Source organism: Leptonychotes weddellii, chromosome 1 (assembly GCF_054177405.1).
Source record: "Leptonychotes weddellii isolate Sample4059 chromosome 1, ASM5417740v2, whole genome shotgun sequence".
Taxonomy (NCBI): Eukaryota; Metazoa; Chordata; class Mammalia; order Carnivora; family Phocidae; genus Leptonychotes; species Leptonychotes weddellii.
In genome coordinates, this window is record NC_138369.1 from 124,417,922 (window position 1) to 124,440,012 (window position 22,091).

A 22,091-nucleotide genomic window follows, 5' to 3' on the forward strand; every position below is an offset into this window, starting at 1 on the left:
GGGGGGGGTGGTGGTGGTGTTAGGGAGGTTCTATGATGGCACAGGCTTGGGAGAAGAGCCCACTGCAGAGGACGGAGTCCCAAAGGGAGGGAGAATTCTATTGCCAGAAGATGCAGACAGGATGTCTATTTTTGGGAGATGAAAATGTCACAATTATAGTCCAATATGTGACATGCCATAAGAGAGACCATGTCTGAAACGTCTGAAATACGTTTTATCACCCCCAGTACCTAACATCACATTTGGTAGACAGTCATGCGTTTTTGATGAATGAATGACTCAGTTCCCCCAGCTGGTTGTGAACGCTCTCTTCTCTAAACTGGCCCAGATATCAGCTGTTGTCTAGTTCCACTGTAGGTTGTCTTAGAGGTTTTCCTGTCCATATGTTATGCTTTCCCTAATCCCGGGAGGCAAAGAATGCCTGAGACAGAGCCAGGCAACAGGAAATCTCAGCCCCGGAACCAGAGCACAGAATGCTGTAGACGCCGGTGACAATACCGACTATGTTCTGGGTAACCCAGGTGGCCCTTTTGTTGAGGCCTTCAGGACACAAAGGCCCCACCGACAGACGCGACCCTCCGAGGATAGGGAGGCCCGGGGGCGGGGGCACAGCGGGAGCCCCAGCCTCGGGGGCGTCGCACCGCACAAAGGAGACAGCAGGGAGGCGGCCGCGGGCGCCGATCTTCGCTCACCAGCCACTCGCAGTTGCGGTTACAGACCTGCAGCTTCCCTCCCCCTCCCCACCCAGGCCCGCCCGCCTGCCTTTCTGTCTCCTCTCTCCCTCCGTACTGGACGGCCCGGGTCCATTTCCGGGCTCCGGATATTTGGTATCAATCGGGGCTGGGGGCGCGGGAGCAGGTGGCTGCGGTGGGGTAGCTGGGCCGCCAGCCTGGGGCGCCGGGACGGGTCTCCCGCCGCCTTTGTCGCCAGCCCTTCCGCGGCGGCCGCTCCTCCCCCCGGTCGGCGCGCACTGCCGGCCGGACTTTGCGCCGCGTCGGGCGCTGCTGCTGCGCGCGGGGCCGCGCTCGGGGCCGGCGGCGGCGGGGAAGCGGGCGGCGAGAGGTGGCCGGGACCCCGGCCCAACATGGCTGAAGTCACCATCGACCAGTCCAAGCTGCCCGGAGTCAAGGAAGGTAGGGGCCGGGGCGCGAGGCGCGCGGGGCCCCTCCCCTCTCCCAGCCTGGCTCTCTCCGGGCGGGGAAGTCGTCTTTTTGGACCCCGAGGCCCTAGCGCGGGCCCCTCTGGTGCCCTGACGCCCTGGTCGGGGACAGAATTGACTTGAGGCTTTACTGTGGTACCTTGGGCGAGTCATTACGTTCTGAGCCCAGTTTCTCGTCTGCGAGGAATTGGGGGGAGAGAGGATAGCACCACCCTCAGCAAGTGGTTGTGCAAATGTTCTAGCGAAGAGCAAAGCGTTGGTGAACGCTCAAGAGCTGGGTAAATCTGACTTATTTGTGTCCTTAAAAATCAAGGCCCAGCCTAGCTGGCTTGAAGGCTAGGAAGTGGGGAGGGGTTGACATTCAGTTCCTTGTGGAGCCTTTGTTTTGAAACTTGACTCTTTCCCTCCTTCTCGCCACTTTTCCTAGCCCAGCGTCTGGCTGGCTGGCTTTCCCACCTCCCTCAAGGTTTAAAAGTTTAGTCTTGGCACAGCCCAGCGTGGGCAGGCTGATGGGAAGCTGCTATAAGCATTTTCTTAGGAAAAGCAAGGGGTAAGGGGGAACAGAGGACTGACTGGTGACCTTGATTTTTTTAAAGGCTCTTTATACTGATGTCCTGGGAAATTATGGTTGATCAGTACTGGTCTGGTTTAGCTACTGGCACTTAGCCTTTTGACTTCCCTCCCCTCCTCTTGGTTGACTGCTCCAAGATCTAGCATTTTTTGTTGTTGTTGCTGAAATTTTGGGTGCTGAATCACCTTAACCTTTAGTTATCTTCGGCTCTTCTTTGGCCCCCGGAAGTGTGGAAATCCCAGAGTGCTATCCAGGCTTGCAGAGGTTGTCTTTGTTGTGAATGTCATTTGTTTCAGTTGAACAATGTGGCCTGGGGTGTCTTGGGAATGTGGAATTGAAAATAATAATTTTTGCTTTCTTGGAACTGCATGTTTCATAGACAACTTGATTTGACTCTGATGGTCTTGTGGGTGTTCAGGCCGACCCCAAAATACCAAGTAAGCTTGACTGCTTTCTTTCCCAGAGTTCGAAACACTGGGAGATAGAGTAACTGGTTTTATGTAGAATTTTTAATGGGGCCAGGCTTGTCCTATTGTTCCTGAAGGGTATTAGAGCTTAGGCCTGAGATCTTTCAACCTTTCAGTTTCTAGCAAGGCTTTGGTGAAGATTCAGGTATTCACATTCAAATGTAGTTTTCACAGCACTGTCAAGTCTGGTGCCTGAGTGAGAGGAAAGGCAGATCTACGCTTTGAAAGTCCTAGTCTGGGGCGCCTGGGTAGCTCAGTCGTGTACCGTCTGCCTTTGGCTCAGGTCATGATCCCAGGGTCCTGGGATTGAGCCCCACTTCGGGCTCCCTGTTTGGCGGGAAGCCTGCTTCTCCCTCTCCCACTCCCCCTGCTTGTGTTCCTTCTCTCGCTGTCTCTCTCTCTCTCTGTCAATAAATAAAAATCTTTAAAAAAAAAAAAAAGTCCTAGTTTCTGAGATTGTCTGGTTGTACTTAGCCTTTTGGGTAGGAGTTTTATGGACAGATGTCTGTATGTTGGACGTCCCTAAAGAAAAAGTGACCCTGTATAGTGTGTCGTGCTTCCTTGGGGGTGGGTGATGAGTAGAGTGAACACTGGAGTTCAAACACAACCTTAACAGGTAAAGTATTAATCCTGTGGTGCTGTGATTTTACCCAGCTCCTTGTACCTGTCGCTGACCTGGAACAAACTCGAAACTCATTTTCTGTATATGCATTTATATGACTCTTAGGTCTTTTGGTTTCTAACCAAGACATGAATGATGAATGATTTATTCTAGTACATTTTCAAGGGGTTCAAAAAAACACTTTCCATCTAAAAATGCAAGATGTTTCTATTCCTAAACTCTGGAATTTTTGCACATTCAAATTGGCTTTCACTTTGCATAATGTGGTGTTTGGCAATCCAGTTTGCGTGATATGGTTAAGTAGGAAGGAAATTTGGTGTGGCTCTTTCATTAAGTTAGAATTAAATACTGATTGATTTTGAAGGTGGTCAGAAATTGTTGAGATCATTGTCTTTGTAAGCATCTGACTTTTCTGGTTCCAAGATCCTCAAAGGAAATGATGTATTAGGCTAGGAACCTCCTATTGGTGGTGTAGTTTTTGATCTGGGAAGTATTCAAGTCTTAATAAAGGGTATCTTTCTCTAATATAACTCTTAATTATGGCCCAGTAACTCCCTAACAATGCCTTTGAACCCTAATTTAAAGAGAATAAAGGTGGTGCCCATGTTTGGATAAAACATACACATTGAGACTGTTCTTAATACTGAAACTCCAACTCAGTTTGTAAGGAAAGTTTAGTGGTAAATTGCTTAATATCCTGGCATAGATTTTTAAGCTCTGTTTTTAAAAATCTGTCTCCTCCACTTCTCTTTTCAGTCTAAACTTTGGTAGATTGATATACAATTACGATTTGGGGTCATAGGGTGGATTTCAATAGAGATTAAGAATAATGCAGTGGATGTCTGTGGCTTCCCACTGCCTTTTCTTTGGGAGAGGTTGAGGAGCCTTGTGACCTTTGTTGTGAACATGTCAACAGAGGTCATGGTAACAGCTGACATCAGGGACTATTTTAATACTTTAAAATTTTCTTTTCTAGGTTAAAATCCAGTGCTTGCTTGCTTAGTTTTAAGGTGGTCAAAGATATTCATCATTTGGACAGACCTTTAAAAAAACCAAAGTTACAGCAGTATTTTTACCTTAGGAAATCTCTTAAAATAGGAGATAAAGGGACACATTTGAGTTCATATGTAGGTGAAAGGAATTAAGTTTAGCTAAATGTCAACACATCATTATTTCTGATTTAAAAGCACATTTGGAACACATGCATACTTTTTGTAATGGAAATACTGTTGCCAATGTTTAGGAATAGTCCTTTATTTCTTCTGAAACATTTGAGCTTCTACCCAACAAGATTTGAAATAATTCCAGCTGTTGTTTTTTAAAGTATAACTCAAATGCATCATGCAATTTGCGAATGTTAGACAAAGGTGTAGTCAGGTTCCAACAGTATTCTCTAAGTTTCTTAGTTTAGATCCGGCCGAGCTGGGTATGTATTTTTCTAAAAGTGAATGCTTTTCTTCAGTTGACAGACTTAGGTTTTTGGTCAATTTTAGCTTCTTTGCTGAATTTTCTTTCTTTTTTCCTTTTTTTTTTTTTTTAAAGATTTTATTTATTCATTTGAGATACAGAGATACAGAGAGACAGAGAGAGAGAGCATGAGAAGGGGGAGAGGGAGAAGCAGGCTCCCCCCTGAGTCAGAAGCCTGATGTGGAGCTCCATCCCAGGACCCTGGGATCATGACCTGAGCTGAAGGCAGACGTCTAACCACCTGAGCCACCCAGGTGCCCCCAAATTTTCTTTCTGACACAATAGTCCAGACCTCTCACTTTCCTTTTTTGTCCTTTCCACTTAGATTCCCATATCACTACTTAATTTGGAGTGGCTCCTTTATCATCATACTCTTGCCCCTTCTCCTGTCTAACAGAGTTTTGACCCTTGAAGTGTTGGTCTAAGAGCTAATGTTAGCCTGTCCATCAAAGCCATTTCTAGACCCTTTTAAACTTTTACCAACTCCTTTGTAATTTTATAGGCATTAGAGTTTTCCCATTTATAACCATTTAGCACAATACACCAACCCTCCCATCAGTTCCCCGTGCCAGCCTTCTTTCTTCTTCTCTTGCAGCAGTAAGAAATGCAGTATGTATTATATGTCTGTACTAGTCTTCAGATGGAAAGTTTCACCATCTCCAGAGTTGGTTAACTCTGTGTATGGGTGCACATCTGAAGTCAATGCACCTAGTGATTTTTCTTGAAGTAAAAGCAGCTAGCTGTTCTGAAAGAAAATATTTTTTCTTTTATGAAAGATAAAGTGTAATACATTTTTAGAAATATGTCTCGAAAGCACTGATTCATTTTAGGTCCAGGACACCCCAGTGACCTAATGAGGTAAATTAAATTAATGGTACAAATCCAGAATTTTAAGGGGAAAGATACAAAGTTAGGTCTGGTGTAGTAAGTTAAGCAAGTTTTCCCAGAGATTTTAAGCATATCACGTGCACACTAGGCATGTAATGTGAAGGCATTGTCTGTGAGATATATAGCATCTGGTTCCAGGGCAAACTCACTTTCTCTTTTCTTCAAAATTCTATAGCAAGTTTTTATTGTTACTGTTTTTTAAGGAGACAGTGGCTGGATCTACTTGAGTTGGGAGATTTGTATCTTATTTATCTTTCTTTACCCTTGTCTGGCTTTAACATAGCCAGGAAATATTCAGCAAATATTTGCATATGTGAGTGAATGGATGAATGAATGAGTGTATTATTAAATGCTTCCTGTTGGTTCAGGAATCATACCTCTGGCATAGTATATTATTATTATATATTAAAAATAATATTTTATATTCCTTCTCAGAGTCTCGGCTCCTAAAGGGCAGGGATAATGCCTTTTAACCATGGGCTCACAGATCACAATGCCAGAATTAAATTTATAAAAAAATTTTTTTTTAATTTTATTTTTTATACCAAACCTTTTTATCTTTTTTTCTAATGTTTATTTTCTCATAGGTGCATCTTAAAAATAGATTTTATCCTGTATAAATATATAAAACATAAAAAGTAAAAAAAAAAAAAAAGCTATGCTCTTCCTTCTGTCCTTGGAGGTAATCATTATTAAGAATAAAATTTTAGTGAAAACACCTAACAAATGCTCTTTTGTGGTTTTGATTTTTATTTGAGTAATAGGTTTAATGCACTTATCTCACAATTTGGAAGTTGGAAAGAATCTTAGATACATATTTTAAAAAAATGTGTGCCCCCTGTTGCACAAGGGTAGTTACACAATAAAACATGCCCTGTGGTGCATGGACATGATCTTCACTGTAGTGGAGAGGCAGTGTAGAGTTCAAGGAGTTGCTGTAAAGAACCCTCTAAATTCATACTGCACCCAAAATGCCTCTCACATAAAAGAAAAAGAAAAACTCTTCCAGTATGTTGTTATATGCAAGGATGCAATACTTTCTTGCTTGAATGAATTTTAAAAAATGGATATAGCTGTCATTTGTAAATTAAGATTTTTTTTAATAAACTTTTTAAGTCATTGAACTTTTTTTTTAACTAACAGGTACCTAAAGGACAACTTCTTCCATATGTCAAACTGTAAAGTTAATTGATTTTTAATCAAAGGATCTCAGAGTAGAAAGCATTAAAAACCACTAATCTAAACCAACCTCCTCATTTTCCGGAGGAAAGTCTGAGGGCTAGGATGGGGAAGTGAGTTGTACGGAACTGCTGAGGTTAAGTAGCTAGGAATTAGCACATTGGGACTAGAATTAGAAACATTTAAAGCTGCAAATATTCTCTCCCTTCCTACGTTCTCCCTCCTCTCCCATTTTCTCCCTTCTCTCCCACCTTTTCCCTTCCTTTTTCTTGCTTTTCCCCCTTCCGCTCGTCATTTCTGTCTTTTAAATTATTTTGTCGATACTTAAGATTAATTTCTAATGTGTTTCATTAATATTGTCTTATGCTTAGAACAGTAGAATGAACATAATGGCAATTTCAGAGATGTTTTGAAGTTATTTTAGGGATAATGTTTGATATGAATGTTAATGAGTTAATATCGGCTTTATTTTATTTTTTAATTAAAACCTTTTTTTAGGTTTTATTTTTGATTCATCAAATGAATTACTGAGTAAACTATGGGAGGTCACACTCCTGCCTCAATGCTCTATCTAAAAAAAAAAAAAAAATGCATGTCTTCTCTGCTGTATTCAGCCTGATGGGGCTCAAGTTTAAAGGTTTGGGCACTTTGAACATAGAGAGAAATAAACTCAAAGAAAGCCATAGGCCGTGGTTTTTCCACAGTCCTTGTCAGGGGTATAGGAGTTTTTAATGAGATAAATGAATTTGTCTTAGTGATAAAAAGCTATGTAATATTCTGCTCATAAAGAAAGCATTTATAGATACCACAAAACTTTAGTAAACTCTGCTTGAAATCTAACTACAGGAGCATATTTTTAAAATGAACCATTAAAAAAAAAATAAAAAAATAAAATGAACCACTCTCAGTCATGGGGGAAAAACAAACCTATCGTAGCTATATTTGCAGTTTCAGAAGTAGCTAGTGGAAGGTCTATTGAATTAATATTTTTAACTGATGACCCACTTAAAGGTGTCCTGTGCTTCAAAATGTAAAATTAGGATACATTGAATAAGACCTACAAAGGATAATTGGTTTATACATGCAGAAGGACCTTGGGGATTATTAGGCCATTTATTCCCAGATGTTTGAATTTAGAAATCAGTGCAAAAGAATTCCCAGGTATTACTGTTAGAAGTTATGACAAACACACACGCACACACAACCATTTATTTTGATATCCTTTCCTTTACAAGAAAAAACCCCATATACATTAAAGTACATATGCATATGCATATGATAGTTGGTAACCATACACTGACATAAAAACAGTGAAAAGTTTCTCATAAAACAGAACCAGGTGTAATCAGTTTTGTTTATATAGCAGTATTTTTTTTCTTTTTAGTCAAGTTCATTGAGGCATAATTTATTTTTATTTTTTATTTTTTAAAGATTTTATTTATTTATTTGAGACAGAGAGAATGAGAGAGAGAGAGAGCACATGAGAGGGGGGAGGGTCAGAGGGAGAAGCAGGCTCCCTGCCGAGCAGGGAGCCCGATGCGGGACTCGATCCAGGGACTCCAGGATCATGACCTAAGCCGAAGGCAGTCGCTTAACCAACTGAGCCACCCAGGTGCCCGAGGCATAATTTATATACAGTAAAAATTCATCCTTAATTTACAGTTCTGAGTTTTGACAAATGTATAGTCTTGTAATTATTCCAACAATCAAGATCAGTATAGTTACATAACCCCCAAACTTCTCTACCCTTTTTTCCTGTCTCCCACTAGCCATTGATTTGTTTTCTGCCGCTATAGTTTTTTCCTTTGCAAAAATGTCGTATCATTTGGATCATAGTAAGTACTTTTTTGAGTTTAGCTTCTTTCAGTTAGCATAATGTATCTGATACTATGTTGTATGTATTAGTAATTCTTTTTATTATTGATTTCCAGTGTTTGGCTGTACCACAGTTTGCTTATCTGTTCACTTGTTGAAAAACATTTGGGTTGTTTTCACTTAGGGTGGTTATAAAGTCCCTATAAACATTTGCATATAGAGGTGGTTTTTTTGGTGAAAGAAAATTTTCATTTCTTTTGGGTAAGCACCTATGGTGGGATTGCTGGGTCATATGGTGAGTGTATGTTTAGCTTTATAAGATACTGTCAAACTGTTTTTTGAAGTGGTTGTACCATTTTGCATTCCCACCAGCAGTGTGTGTGAGCTCCAGTTGCTCTCCTTGCCCAGAGTTTGCATTGTCAGGGTGTTTTTTGTTGTTGTTGTTATTGTTGTTTTTAACTTAGCTATTTTATTAGATGTGTAATAACACACGTGGCTTTAGTCTGCGTTTTTCTAATGACTAATGATGTTAAGTCTCTTATGTTATTTACCATCTTATATATTTGTTGAAGTGTGTTCTAAGCTTTTGGCCCCTTTTTAAAAAAAAATTAGATTGTTTTCTTTTTATTGCGTTTTGAGAGTTCCTTATATATATTGTGGAGTCAGGTCTTATATCAGATATATATTTTGCAGATGTCAATGGTTTTTAAACCTTGGTGCAACATTAGACTGTTCATGTTGAGAGCTTTACTATAAACACATTCCTGGCCCTACTAGATACCAGCTAAATCTCTTGGATATAGTCCCAGGAGTTTGTAGTTTTTATACCCCGATTATATACTTGGACTTACACAATGGACATTTGCAACATACTGACTGAAAATACTGTGGTCACCCTAGTGCAGGAATCCTCCCTACTCTAATTTCTCAAGCTTCTGCAGTGGCAACTCATTTCTCTGTTAGTGTTCAAGAATGAGCAGCATTTTTTTCCCTCTCTAGTAATTGAAATTTGTTCCTCTAAGGTAGGGGTCTGCACACTATGGACCATGGACCAATGCAGCCTACCCACCACTTGTTTTCTCATAGCAGGTGAGCTGAGAATGGGTTTTACGTATTTTAATGATTGAAAAAAAAAAGAGGAAGAAAGATTGGTGACATAGGAACATGCTATGAAATTCATATATCAGTTTCTTTTTTTTTTTTTAAGATTTTATTTATTTATTTATTAGAGAGCGAGCGAGAGAGAAACAGCATGAGAGAGGAGAGGGTCAGAGGGAGAAGCAGGCTCCCCGCTGAGCCAGGAGCCCGATGTGGGACTCGATCCCAGGATCCTGGGATCATGACCTGAGCCGAAGGCAGTCGCTTAACCAACTGAGCCACCCAGGCGCCCCATATATCAGTTTCTATAAGTAAAGTCTTATTGGAACAAAACCGTGCTCATTGTTTGCCTATTGCCTGTGGCTGCTTTCATGCTACGAAGGTAGAGATGAGTAATTGTGGCAGGGACCATATGACCAGCAAAGCTTAAAATTTTTATTATCTGGTACTTTATAGGAACAAATAGTGGGTTTTTTTGGACCATTTTTGATGAAACTTTAAAAAAACTTCCTTATTTAACTTTTTTTGATACTTATCACCATGAGCATCTATTATAACTTTTCTTTAATATGTCAATGTTGTTGGGGACTATTGCTGATTGAACTCTTATGATAGTGTATTTTATATTTGTAGTGACTTTTAAAAATACAGACATACCTGATTTTTTCTTTTGAGGAAGAAAAACTTTACACTCCATATATATTTCTAGGTACTTCAAAATTGATTCTCTAGATAGAAGCCATGTGTAAAATAAGAGTATGTCATATGCCAGCTCTGAGTAAGGGTCTGTGGGCTTTCATGAGTGAAGTGCATGAATAAACAGATTGAACTTTTTAAAAAAGTTTGCTTATGATTTTTAGCTTACTGCTTATCACTGGCTCTCTTCAAAATGTATTACTGACGTTTGCATGAAGGAAGTGTTACTTCGTCTTCTTAGAAACTTCTGTCAGAAGTACCTAGGTTGATTTACCACTCCACTTCGAAGGCTTGGTGTGTAATGATTGTTTCCAGTCTCAACACAGCTCCTCAATGACCAAATACCAGGGGAGTCTCCACTGGACTTTTTTGGCTTTTATTTTTCTAATGAGTCATAAAGGCTGAGTCACTTTCCATTAACTTTACTTCAGGACTTTTAACTGCATATAGAAAAAGTGTGAGTGGTTTATAAGGGTGTCTTTCCCTCTTCACTGCCTCCCCAATCAACAACATTTGTTTTTGTCTTTGTTTTTTTTTTAATGACTATATAGAGGAGTCCATGATTTACTTCATTGTATTAATTACAGTAATATTTTAGTAGCACTTTTCTATCAAATGCTTTAAAATGTTAGTTTTTTTCTTTCGTATTATGAAGGTCTGTAAAATATAGAATGTTAGGGTTGACAAATACTGTCAAAAGTCTTTATTGCCTAGATGGGAAACCTGAAGTAGAGAAAGAAGAGACTTGATTAAAGATCATTGTCGCCCCATCTGCACTTCTTGAGCTTGGTCTAACATCTGGGCCAATACCTATTTGGAAAGAACTGCCCATTCTCAGTGTCTACATTTACAATCACTTTCTGGCTTTGCCTACAAAAGGTCCCTTATCCTGTCAGTGATGGCTAGATTTTAACTTGACATGTCTGCTTCTCTTGTTTTCCCAGGTTTCCATGGTCAGACCTTATTATTTCAAATTGGGCTTTAGTGGACTCACAAAGCATTTCTTCTTTTCTTTTTATAGTTACCCCATTAGAGATTCACAGAGCCAGTCTTCATAAGGTCATTTTGGCTGTGTGTATATGTTGGAGAAGAGAAACTGGAGATTTAGAAAATGGTTGGGGAGCCATGGATACACCCCAGTTTACTGTGCTTTTAACATCCCTGAACTCCAGGAACTTGGTGTCAGTGACTTTCAAGCTCCCCACAGTAGGATAACTACTAGGCTTAAAGACAGGGTCGCCAAAGAATTTATAGGCCAAACCTAGACACTGTGAGTAAAAGGGATGATTCTAATAATTTCACCAGAGTAGATGGATACTGGTAATCACACAACTAAAGGAGACATTGCTGAAATACCACGGGCAGTTGGATGTGATGACTGAATGAGGTCCTCTTCTGGATATGTGAAGTTTTCATTGGCACTTAAAACCCAAAGGGTACCTGTCTATCATAGATTGTCTTGAGGTTCTAAATTTGTTTTCTGTTTCATAATTGATTACTATGTAAAACATGAAAACTTATTCTTTAGATTATAGAATAGAAATCATTAGGGTGTCATTCAGCTATTCATATTTGGGTTTATCAGAATTTTATTTTTTTTAGTTTTCTTTCTGTTCCCCATTTATGGGTTCTCTCCATATATTCCCCCCAAAATGTAGAGAACAGATGTTGAAAAGATTTGTGCCAATTAAAGGGAGGTAAGAAATGCAGACATTTCTGATTCCTTTACTTGGCAATATGTAATATGCCTATCATTTTTTTTTAATTTTTAAATATAGAAGAAGGCTACCTTTTTACTCTGCCAAGCATCTTTTTAGTAATTGAGCTCTTCCTAGAATTATTTTGCAGTATTTGCGCTAGTTTACTGATACATTAAATAATTCATCCCAATTGAAATCAGACTTATGGTATAAAATTTAACTTCAGCAGACTGACTTCTTTCTAAAGGGAAATACCTTGAACCTAGACTTGTAAGACCTGGTTTCACATCTCCTATTTACCACCTATTAGGTGTAAGAACTCAGAGATAACACGCAGTATCTCTAAGCTTTGGTTTCCTTAGCTGTTTATTGGAGATAATATTCACTGTGCCTAATACATGGGCTTGTGATGACAGTTAACTGAAGAAATGGATATGAAAACTTTCTGTAAAAATGTAGTGGTATACAGTCAAGCTCTTGATGACGTTACTGTTCAAATTGCCCTGTAATACTTTGACTTTTTCACTTCTTCCAGACTGTTGTTCCTGTGAGCCCTGTTGCTCTACCTGGTGTTTCTTTCTCCACTATCCAAATTCGGCCTGTTTGTACGCCCTCCCACCCCCACCAGGTCTCGCTCAAGTGCTCATTTTCTGTTAAGTCTGCCCTGCCCTGTTTCTTCTTTTCTGTGATTTCTTCAACCCACTTTGAACTACTTATTTCCTAAAGCAACATGATCATTCTCTGTATTAATTTACTCTTTCTCTCTCAACATGAGACTGGCGGCTGACTGATTTCAGTATTTTTTGGGGATCCTTACATATAGGAGATATCCAGAAAACTTGTCAGACTATCTGACAGCTTGTGCTCAGTAGGCAGACTGACCTGAGCTAACTGAACTGATGACACTAGAGTAAGAGCTATGATCATTTGCATGAATTCATAGGGGTAGGAATAGAAGACTAGGAACAAGTCGCTTTTACTTTTTGTTGTATTTTTTTTTCCATTTCTCAAATTTCTGTAAGATGTTGATTGGTATTGAGGTTAAATCAAGGCCTGAAAACACACAGTAATTTCCTTTGCAGACAGTGAGCTTACTTGTTTATGGATTGACTTTAATTATGTAAAACAGTGCTAATGTGTGCATATTTTCCAGGAATGTTATATGGTATCATTTTGTCACTGTTACTAGAGAATCCAGTTAAGTTTCTTAGATGGTGTTGGGTTCCATTCATAATTTTTATGTTTACTATTTTCTCTCAGATTTATTTTGACATAAAGGGAGCAAGTTTCTTATAAAGCTTAACTAAACAGATCAAGCATAACACGTGTTTTTAAAGTTCTTGATTATAAGGGGAGATAATTGTGAAGAATCTGAAAGTTTTGGGTTGGAGACCAAAGAGATGGATGTACATATTGCAAACTTTGAGTGATTTATGATCAAAAGAAGGTGGGAAAGCATGAGCAAGAGCTCAAGAGTTTTTGCTTTGGGCATGAATATGTCCAATTGTACTTAATTTGGAATGGTTTTCTAACTTAGGGCACACTGTTTAGTCTCTTTCAAAGAGCTTCATATGATATATTAGGAGTTAACACTGCTTTCAAAACAGGCAGTGCTATAAAAAATAAATTTATATTTGTAGGCACCTATTATTTTAATTTTTTTAAAAAACCACCAAAATAATTTTGACTCCTTTAAAAAACAGTGAAGCAAGTAAATCCTGTAGAGCAGAAAGGATTTGGACAACTTGTCTTCCTGTTCACAGACGCAGCTGCCCCTGATTTTCTTTCACTTCCTCTGCAGGGGAATTACATGATAACCAAATATACTGTAGAACGTACTGAAGCCAGTTTCAGTAGCATTGCAGAGAGAAATCCAAGGCATTTTAACACATTCCACTCGAACTTAAAACATTTGGTGATCTCTGAGAAGCATTCTGAATATGGAGGGTGCTCACTTGCCCAGACTGTACTGTGATCATCTGGCCCCACATAAGCCTTTTAGTTAATGACACAGTTCACATTTATATTCATTGAACACTAAATGACTGATAACATGGTCTCATTTTACGAAGAAAGCAGTATTTGGTGCAGGAGAAACACAACAGTTATTCTATAGGGTAGTCTTTTATATAGGCTGTGATGATCACATTTTTGATGATATGCTTGTGTCCAAGAGACAAGTGTGTATCACTTACTCTGAATCAAGTACATTTCATGCAACCCTATGTCTAAGTTGGATGAATTCTTTTTTTGTTTTTTTTTAAGATTTTATTTGAGAGAGAGAGAGAGAGAGGACGAGTTGGTAGGGGAAAGGGCAGAGGGAGAAGCAAGTTCCCCGCCGAACAGGGAGCCCGACCTGGGGCTTGATCCCAGGACCCTAGGATCATAACCTGAGCTGAAGGCAGATGCTTAACGGACTGAGCAACGCAGGTGCCCCAAAGTTGGATGAATTCTTAATTTGGACTATTTCCTTACAGCTCAGAACATTGAGGTTCTAATTTGGAAAGTGACTTGTCAGAGGTCACTTGGTGAGCTGCTGACAGAAGCAGAACAAAAATTCTGTCAGATGTCTGGAATTAAGAACAAGGCTCTTTTGGGCGCCTGGGTGGCTCAGTTGGTTAAGCGACTGCCTTCGGCTCAGGTCATGATCCTGGAATCCCAGGATCGAGTCCCGCATCGGGCTCCCTGCTCAGCAGGGAGTCTGCTTCTCCCTCTGACCCTCCTCCCTCTCATGCTCTCTGTCTCTCATTCTCTCTCTCTCAAATAAATAAATAGAATCTTTAAAAAAAAGAAAAAAAGAGCAAGGCTCTTTTGTACTTGTGTGTTCCTTATATGCTGTAGTAAAGCCATATTTCCATACACTGGGCAATAAATATATTTCTTATAGTAAAGATACCAAGATGTCATGTGGGTTTGGCAGAAAGTCTTCACTAGAGCAACTCAAAGAACAGAAATTAGGAAAATCCATCTAGTTTTAGGCATGCACTGTTTTTACATGTTAGTGTGTTTATATTTTGACCAGTTATACCTCTACTCATACCCTCCTGTCATTCTTGAGGTTGATTAAACTATTAATTATATGACTTTCGTATATAATTCTACTTTGCTTTCTAACTCGATATTCAATTAAAAAAAAAGTTTGAAGTGATGGAGCTTATTAAACATTTTATACATACTGATTTTCCTTTGACTCAGGCCCACAATATGTGTAGGAAACATTCTCCTTCAGTTGGACATAGGTTAGAAAGACCTATAGAAATGTAGTAAGCTGTTGAATACAGTTTAATTCTTTGCCAGAAAACATTTCTACACATCACAAGACAAAGCAATGATTGCATATTCTATTATAGGTTCTATGCTAGACAAGTGACTAGATCTGTGTTAATCAGTGACTTAGTTAAGGGACCTGACTGGAAGAAATACTTAATGGGACATAACTATGGAACCTAAGAATTCCTTAATTCTGATGCTGCCAGTAATAATAGGTTCCATTTATTGAGTTTCCTTTTATTGAGTGACAGATGTATTCCTTGGCCCCTCACTTAACCTAATTTAGTTCTTAAGACATTTATTCTCATTTTACAAAGGAGGAACCTGAGGCTTAAAGAGATTAAATAACTTGCCCAGGGTCTTTTATAGCCATTAAGAAAGCAATATTTGAATCCTGATCTGTATAGCTCCAAAGTTTGTTTTGTTTTGTTTCCCTCTGAAATAACTCTTCAACAGTAGGAAAAACCCAAAACAGAATAATGTTGCCACTTTATATACTCTTTATTTTTGTATTATTGAAGAAATCTCAGCTTTCTTCTTATTGGAATTTACTTCTATGCTTCAGGTTTTGCTTCTTTCTTCCCATAGTAGTAGCTGTGTTTCCAGCTCTCTTTAGGAGTAGGGAACCATCAAAAGTGCACATCTAACTTTTAAGTACCACTAAAGTGAACACAAATTTTTCTCAATAAAATAATAATAATAATAATAATAATAATGATGATGATGATGATGATAGGGCCTCCTAGGTGGTGCAGTTGGTTAAGTGTCGGACTCTTGATTTTGGCTCAAGTTGTGATCTCAGGGTCTTGACATCAAGCCCTGCATCAGGCTCTGTGCTCAGTGTGGAGTCGGCTTGAGATTCTCTCTCCCTCTCCCTCTGCCACTCCCGCTTATGCGCACATGTTCTCTCTAAAAAATAAGTAAATCTTTACAAAATAAAATAAAATATCCCCTCTGATGAACTACACAGAGAGCCAAAGTGGTTGACAGAATCACTTTTTTTTTTTTAAGATTTTATTTATTTATTTGACACAGAGAGAGAGACACAGAGAGAGCACACAAGCAGGGGGAGCAGCAGGCAGAGGGAGAAGCAGGCTCCCCGCTGAGCAGGGAGCCCGACGCAGGGCTCGATTCCAGGACCCCGGGATCATGACCCGAGCCAAAGGCAGATGCTTAATTGACTAAGCCACCCAGGCGCCCTGACAGAATCACTTTTTAAACTCTTGGCACAACTCCCTGTTATCAGGGTAGGGATTTTCTAGGTGTGCTTTGAAATACAGGCCAACTTCTTTCAATTTACTGTTGGGTTGCTTCCTTCTGTTTAGACGGTATTTCTAGGAAATCTGATTTAAATGTAAGCCAACTTGTATTATAATTAGGAAGATAAATCTCTTGATCTTCTGGGGAGGCATTCCCCTAAATTCTAAGAATGTACCCATGATCTCAAGATATCTTGTAGAAAAACACATTTCTGGTCAGTAAACATGACCAATTATTGAGCATATGGCAGCATACCAGAGTGAAATTCCAAAAATCTCAAGATTTACCCATTTGTTTTTTATTCATACTTTTAGATTTATATGATCTAAGATCACTAGAATTGTGTGTAGAGTTCTGACAAATGGTTACCAGAGTGGAACTGTGAGTAGTACAATTTGCTTTATGGGAGCAAGATTCTAAGAGAATCTTTTTACCATGCCTACTTACCCCATGACTGATATTTGAAACAGAATTTTGGGGCGGGGGGGATTTTGAGTATTACTCTTGATTTTTTTTAAAAAATTATTTTTTTAGAGAGAGTGTGAGAGGGGAGAGGGGCAGTGGGAGAAGGAGAGAATTTGAAGCTGACTCCATGCTGAGCAGAGCCCCACTCGGGGCTTGATCTCATGATCTGAGATCGTGACCTGAGCCGAAATCAAGAGTCAGACGGTTAACCAACTGAGCTACCCAGGCGCCCCTTACTCTTGATTTTTTGAAATTGAAATGTGTTTACTAATCCTAATAGCAAAGAAAGTGCTAGCTAAAGTATCTCCTTGCAGAAGAGAAGTTGAAAGTGGAAATATCTGACTCAGGGTAAATAGAATTTGCAGTAGCTAGTACTTAAGGAAACTCTCTTGTCATATGAAGCCAATAAACCAAAATGGTTTTCTTTTCTTGGTGTAAACTTGTACTTAAGTTGGGTTGGATGTGATCTTTTGGGTTTTAATGGGCATGACTGGGTTTATCCTACAGGGGTTTAAGGAGATGGGTGGCTTTTCTTTCTAGGCTAAGGCAAACAGAAACCAAAACCATTTGAGGGCTGCCAAACCATTTGAGGGCTTGTTTAAATGCCAGGAAAAGTGCCATTCAAATAGTGGAACAACAGAAGGTTGGAGTTTCTTTAGGGATACATGCAATAAAAATAAAAGCAATAAATTCTTACAATCTGGATATTCTTAGTGGAAAATTGCTTTGAAAAAAAAAATCTGCTACTGCTTATCTAAAGGTATTTAAGTATTTTGGGTATCTTGAGGACTGCTTGTGGTTATTAAGGGTCTGTTGTTTTCTACATAGAAAGTCTGACTGTCTCCATCAGAATAATTTGTGAATACTTTTTTTTTTTGAAGATTTTATTTATTTATTTGACAGAGAGAGAGACAGCGAGAGAGGGAACACAAGCAGGGGGAGTGGGACAGGGAGAAGCAGGCTTCCTGAGGAGCATGGAGCCTGATGCGGGGCTCAGTCCCAGGACCCTGGGATCATGACCTGAGCTGAAGGCAGAAGCTTAAGCGACTGAGCCACCCAGGCGCCCCAATACTTTTTTTTTTTTTTTAATGTACAAATTTCCTGCAGTGCTCAAGTACTTATAGTGGCTGCTATCACTCCCATATTTCAGGTGAGCAAATGTAAGTTATATTAATTTGTTCAAGATTATTCATCTACTGAGTGTTACAGCCAGGACTGCAATCAGAGTAAGAGTACTTAGTTACACTGTACTGCATCCTTATGCAGTGAGTATTCACTGAATACAAGTGTTCTATGTAGTGTATTGCAGAAAACACTGTGTAAAGAGTTTCATCATTTTCTTTTTTAATTTTTTTTTAAGATTTTATTTATTTATTTGACAGAGAGAGAAACAGTGAGAGAGGGAACACTGTGCAGGGGGAGTGGGAGAGGAAGAAGCAGACTTCCTGCTGAGCAGGGAGCCTGATGCCGGACTCGATCCCAGAACTCCGGGATCATGACCCGAGCCGAAGGCAGCCGCTTAACGACTAAGCCACCCAGGCGCCCCATCATTTTCTAAATGTAATTTTTTTTTAAGATTTTATTTATTTGAGGGGGGGGTGGAGGGAGGAACAGGGGAAGGGAAAGGGCAAACAGACTCCGTGCTGAACACAGAGCCCAGTTCGCTGCTGGATCCCAGGACACTGAGATCATGACCTGAGCCAAAACCAAGAGTCTGAAGCTTAATGGACTGAGCCACCCAGGTGCCCCTCTAAGTGTAATTTTGATAGCCATCTTTTTATGTTCAATTAGGAAATTTTAAATCCATTTAAAAAATAAATTATTTTAAAGCAGGAGTGATTTCTTTTAAATCATTTTTGTGATATTAAAAGTAATTTATTTAGCTGCTGTGTAAATTCATATATTTCTGAATTGTTCTGAAGTGGAGCATCCACGTGAAATGTAATTGTTCTTTAAGGAGTGCACCAAAGACAGTAAACTTAGGAGAATCTTCTCCACCTTTGATCAGTTTAATTTTCAAGGTCATTTGAGGTTCACAAATGTACATTTGCTAATTAGAATGCAGAGTTCTTCAGTAATTGGTTAAGTAAGTATTAGTGTTCCGGTGGGTTTATTCAGTAGCCCACCAGTAGGTGTATTTCCCAGAATTGAATCCCTTTAACTGTATTAAAAATCTGTTCACTTTCCTTTCTAAGTGGAGATTTGCTCACTTTGTTTCTGTGACATAAATCTGCAGAGTAGTTGTTTGATAAATGTAGAACAACTTTTGATTTTTTTCACTCTGCTGAAGTTAGCAAAATTACCATCACTTTATAGTTGAAGAAAAAGGAATAGGAGAAATACCTTACAAGAATTTTGAAGATAAATCAGTGGCTAACACAAAACCAATAATATATTCAAAACCCTTGGTTGCCCATACTGTAAAGTGAGTTACATCTGTTAGTTAAAATATAAGTGCATATGCACATGTGTGTGTACACATGCCACGAATGATAAAATGGCTTTGAATGCTACTGAGTGGTTCAGTTGTCTAAGTTAGCAATAACCGATTTATCACACTGTGATTATTGTTTAGAGCAGTGCTGTCCAATAGAGCTTCTGTGGTGGTGGAAATGTTCTGTATTCCACACTGTCCAAAATGGTAGGCATCAGCCCCACATAGTTATTTAGCACTGAAAATGTGGCTAGTGAGACTGAGGAACTGAATTTTTAAAATTAATTTTAGTTAATTTGAAGAAATAGCTACATGTGAGTAGTGGCTACCATATACAGTATGGGGAAAAGATTGTGACCCTAGTGGATAGAATAATGATGGATCAATAGAACATTCAGATTTGGTCTAGTTTAAGGAAATCTTTTCTAACATCTGTTCCAACATCGGATGATGTAGATGGGATTTTGAAGGGAGCCTCACTCATGATCACTTGGTGGGAATGCAAGGACAGACCCCAAGCACCAGTTTGTTGGGAAGGCAGACCAAGTGACCTCTAGGTTGAGCTCCTTTTGAGATTATGGGATGCTTCTTGAGAAGAAAGGAAGCTCAGTTTCAGTGATTTGCGTTAGTATCTAGATCTGCTTTTTCTGAAAATAGACAAGGTCTGAGTTGTAACTTTTCTTGAGTAGCTTTTTTTTTTGTTACTGCCAACACAAAAAAGTTTGGCTTCAGAGTACTGATCCATAAAGTTGATGCCTGCAAACACAGGAAGCTTGTGAGGTTGTTTGTGTTTGTGGGTATTTTTTTATCCTTTATGATAACTTGAGTCAGGTATTTCCTTATGGGAAGTCTTACCTGACAGTTCTACCAGGATGGGTAAATACTGCTCTGTTTCTACCCTGCTACCTTCCCTCCCCCCCACTTTCTCACTTTTCCTCTCACCCTCAATCTTTTGCTCTGTCAGATGGAAATTTCTGACTCAGGCATTTTCACTTTTCCAATAAGTTACCCAGTTACTCTGTGGTCTCTGATAATGATGTAGATGGTTTGTGATATTAAAGTAGTACTTCTGATTTGAGGACTTACATTATCTCAGCATTTTCAAAACCCACTTGCCTGCAATCTAGTGTGTCTGCGGTTAACTATAATATATCCACTTGCCAAACAAGTGGTTTGGGTTACTGGGGTTTTCATTTAACTTGGAATTTGGGGGATTAGAAAAAAAAAATAACTCAGGAACCGATTTTAATAAATTGCATCAGAGTGAAATGTTGGGATTAAATCAGTTGTTTTGCTTTTTAAAATGTCTCTTTATTGTGCTTAGTCTTGTGCTTTTGTTGAAGGGGTGTGTGTGTGTGTGTGTGTGTGTGGCTAGGCACACGTTTAAAACTCATGCTTCAACTATTGATGATGTCCATTATATAATTTAGTCCTTCCTATTTAAGTTCTAGCATTATAACAATTTAGTTTCTTGTTTGCTGCTAGTAAAACTTTTTTTTTTTTAAGATTTTATTTATTTGTCAGAGAGGGAGAGAGCACAAGCAGGGAGAGTGGCAGGCAGAGAGAGAAGCAGGCTCCCCGTGGAGCAGGGAGCCTGATGCTGGACTCAATCCTGGGACCCTGGGATCATGACCAGAGCTGAAGGCAGACACTTAACCGACTGAGCCACCCAGACATCCCAAAACATTTCTATTCAGTGAAGAACTGGTGTTCTTTGTTTTTTAGATAATGAAAACTGAGCAACTTTCATATTTCCCTGCTTGCTTTGGTTCTCAGGAAGATCAGATACAAATTGGGGCCTTATGTAGACTTTATATTTGCTAGCATACTTTTTTCCTTAACAATAACAAAAATAAACCTTTGATTCTGTTACCTTAAGGAAACGGTATAATTAAACTGAATGAAGAAAACATTGCTAGTGCAACTCATTTTTTCCTAGTAAATATTTGTTGTTTCATTGTTTAGATGTGAAAATTAGATTAAAAACATATATTTTATTATAAAATATTATTAAAAGGATTATAAATAATAAGACTACCCTTCATGGTAGATAAATTGGAGAATATAGAAATGCTTAAAAAGGAAAATGAGTGACATTGTAATTCTATAGTATATGATCAGTGTTAGGATTTTAGTGTTTATCCTTCCTAATATTTTATGAAGTTGAAAAGTCAGTTATGTCATCTGTAGTCAGAAAGTCTCCCAAGATCAGCCCATATAAGGGAGAGTACCTTTACTTGTGCATAGTTCATATAAGCCACATGGATAGTCATCTATCTATAGGGTATATAAAACAACAGATTTCAGAGTGCCATTGTTTATACAAAACACCCCCATCTACCCAAAGCTGGAAATAGGATCAGTGGATAATCTCTATAGATTGGCAAGTTTTACCTTTCTGAAGACCCTTTTACTTACAGTTATTTACAGGGGGACTGCGTTGAGAGGAAATGGGCTTCCTGGGGCTGAAATATTTAAGAGGATGGTTATTTGGACAGGATAAGGCTAGACTTGACAACTGCTAAAGCTCTTTCTGATAATCAGTTTCTATAATTTTAAGAAAGTGATGAATCAGCACATTTTTATGAACAGTGTTTGAAGGTTAGAAATATTTGAACAAACTAGGGAACCTGGCCTATCATCCAGGGCCTTTATTATTCTTAGAGATAGTCACATGAGATTAAGATTCTTGATACTCTAAAACAGTTTGGTGCTGTCACCAAAGCAGTGGCTTTAGCAGACCAGATATTTGGTAAACTTTGCAGAAGATCCTGAGTTACACTATTCTGGTCCTTGTAGAGGTTTTTATGAAAAGGGTAGCTTTCTATCTTTAATATTTGTGGCAGGATAATTCACCTGGAAGATGTTTTCCTGTTACAAAGATCCCCTGCCTTTTTTTTTTTTTTTGCTTCTTCCAACCTTGACCTGTTTTCATTTACCTTAATTTACTAACACTTTCTAATTTTCAGGACTGTTTGGCAGCCTGCTACTGTAGAGTAT

The 22,091-nt window shown here is 39.0% G+C and overlaps 1 protein-coding gene across 3 annotated transcripts in view; it reads left to right on the plus strand.

Annotated features, from left to right (window-relative positions):
• The first annotated feature begins 373 nt into the window (after positions 1-373).
• Positions 374-22,091, plus strand: part of CCDC50 (coiled-coil domain containing 50) — a 70,917-nt gene continuing 49,199 nt past the window's right edge. For 2 of the 3 annotated variants that reach the window (XM_031033232.2, XM_006738023.3), the window contains exon 1: positions 374-1,133. In XM_031033232.2, coding sequence (XP_030889092.2) covers positions 389-1,133 — 745 coding nt within the window. In that variant the 5' untranslated portion in view covers positions 374-388. Of the gene's footprint in view, positions 1,134-8,705; positions 9,258-22,091 lie in introns of those variants that run through there. The other variant, XM_081831499.1, reaches the window with a different exon arrangement.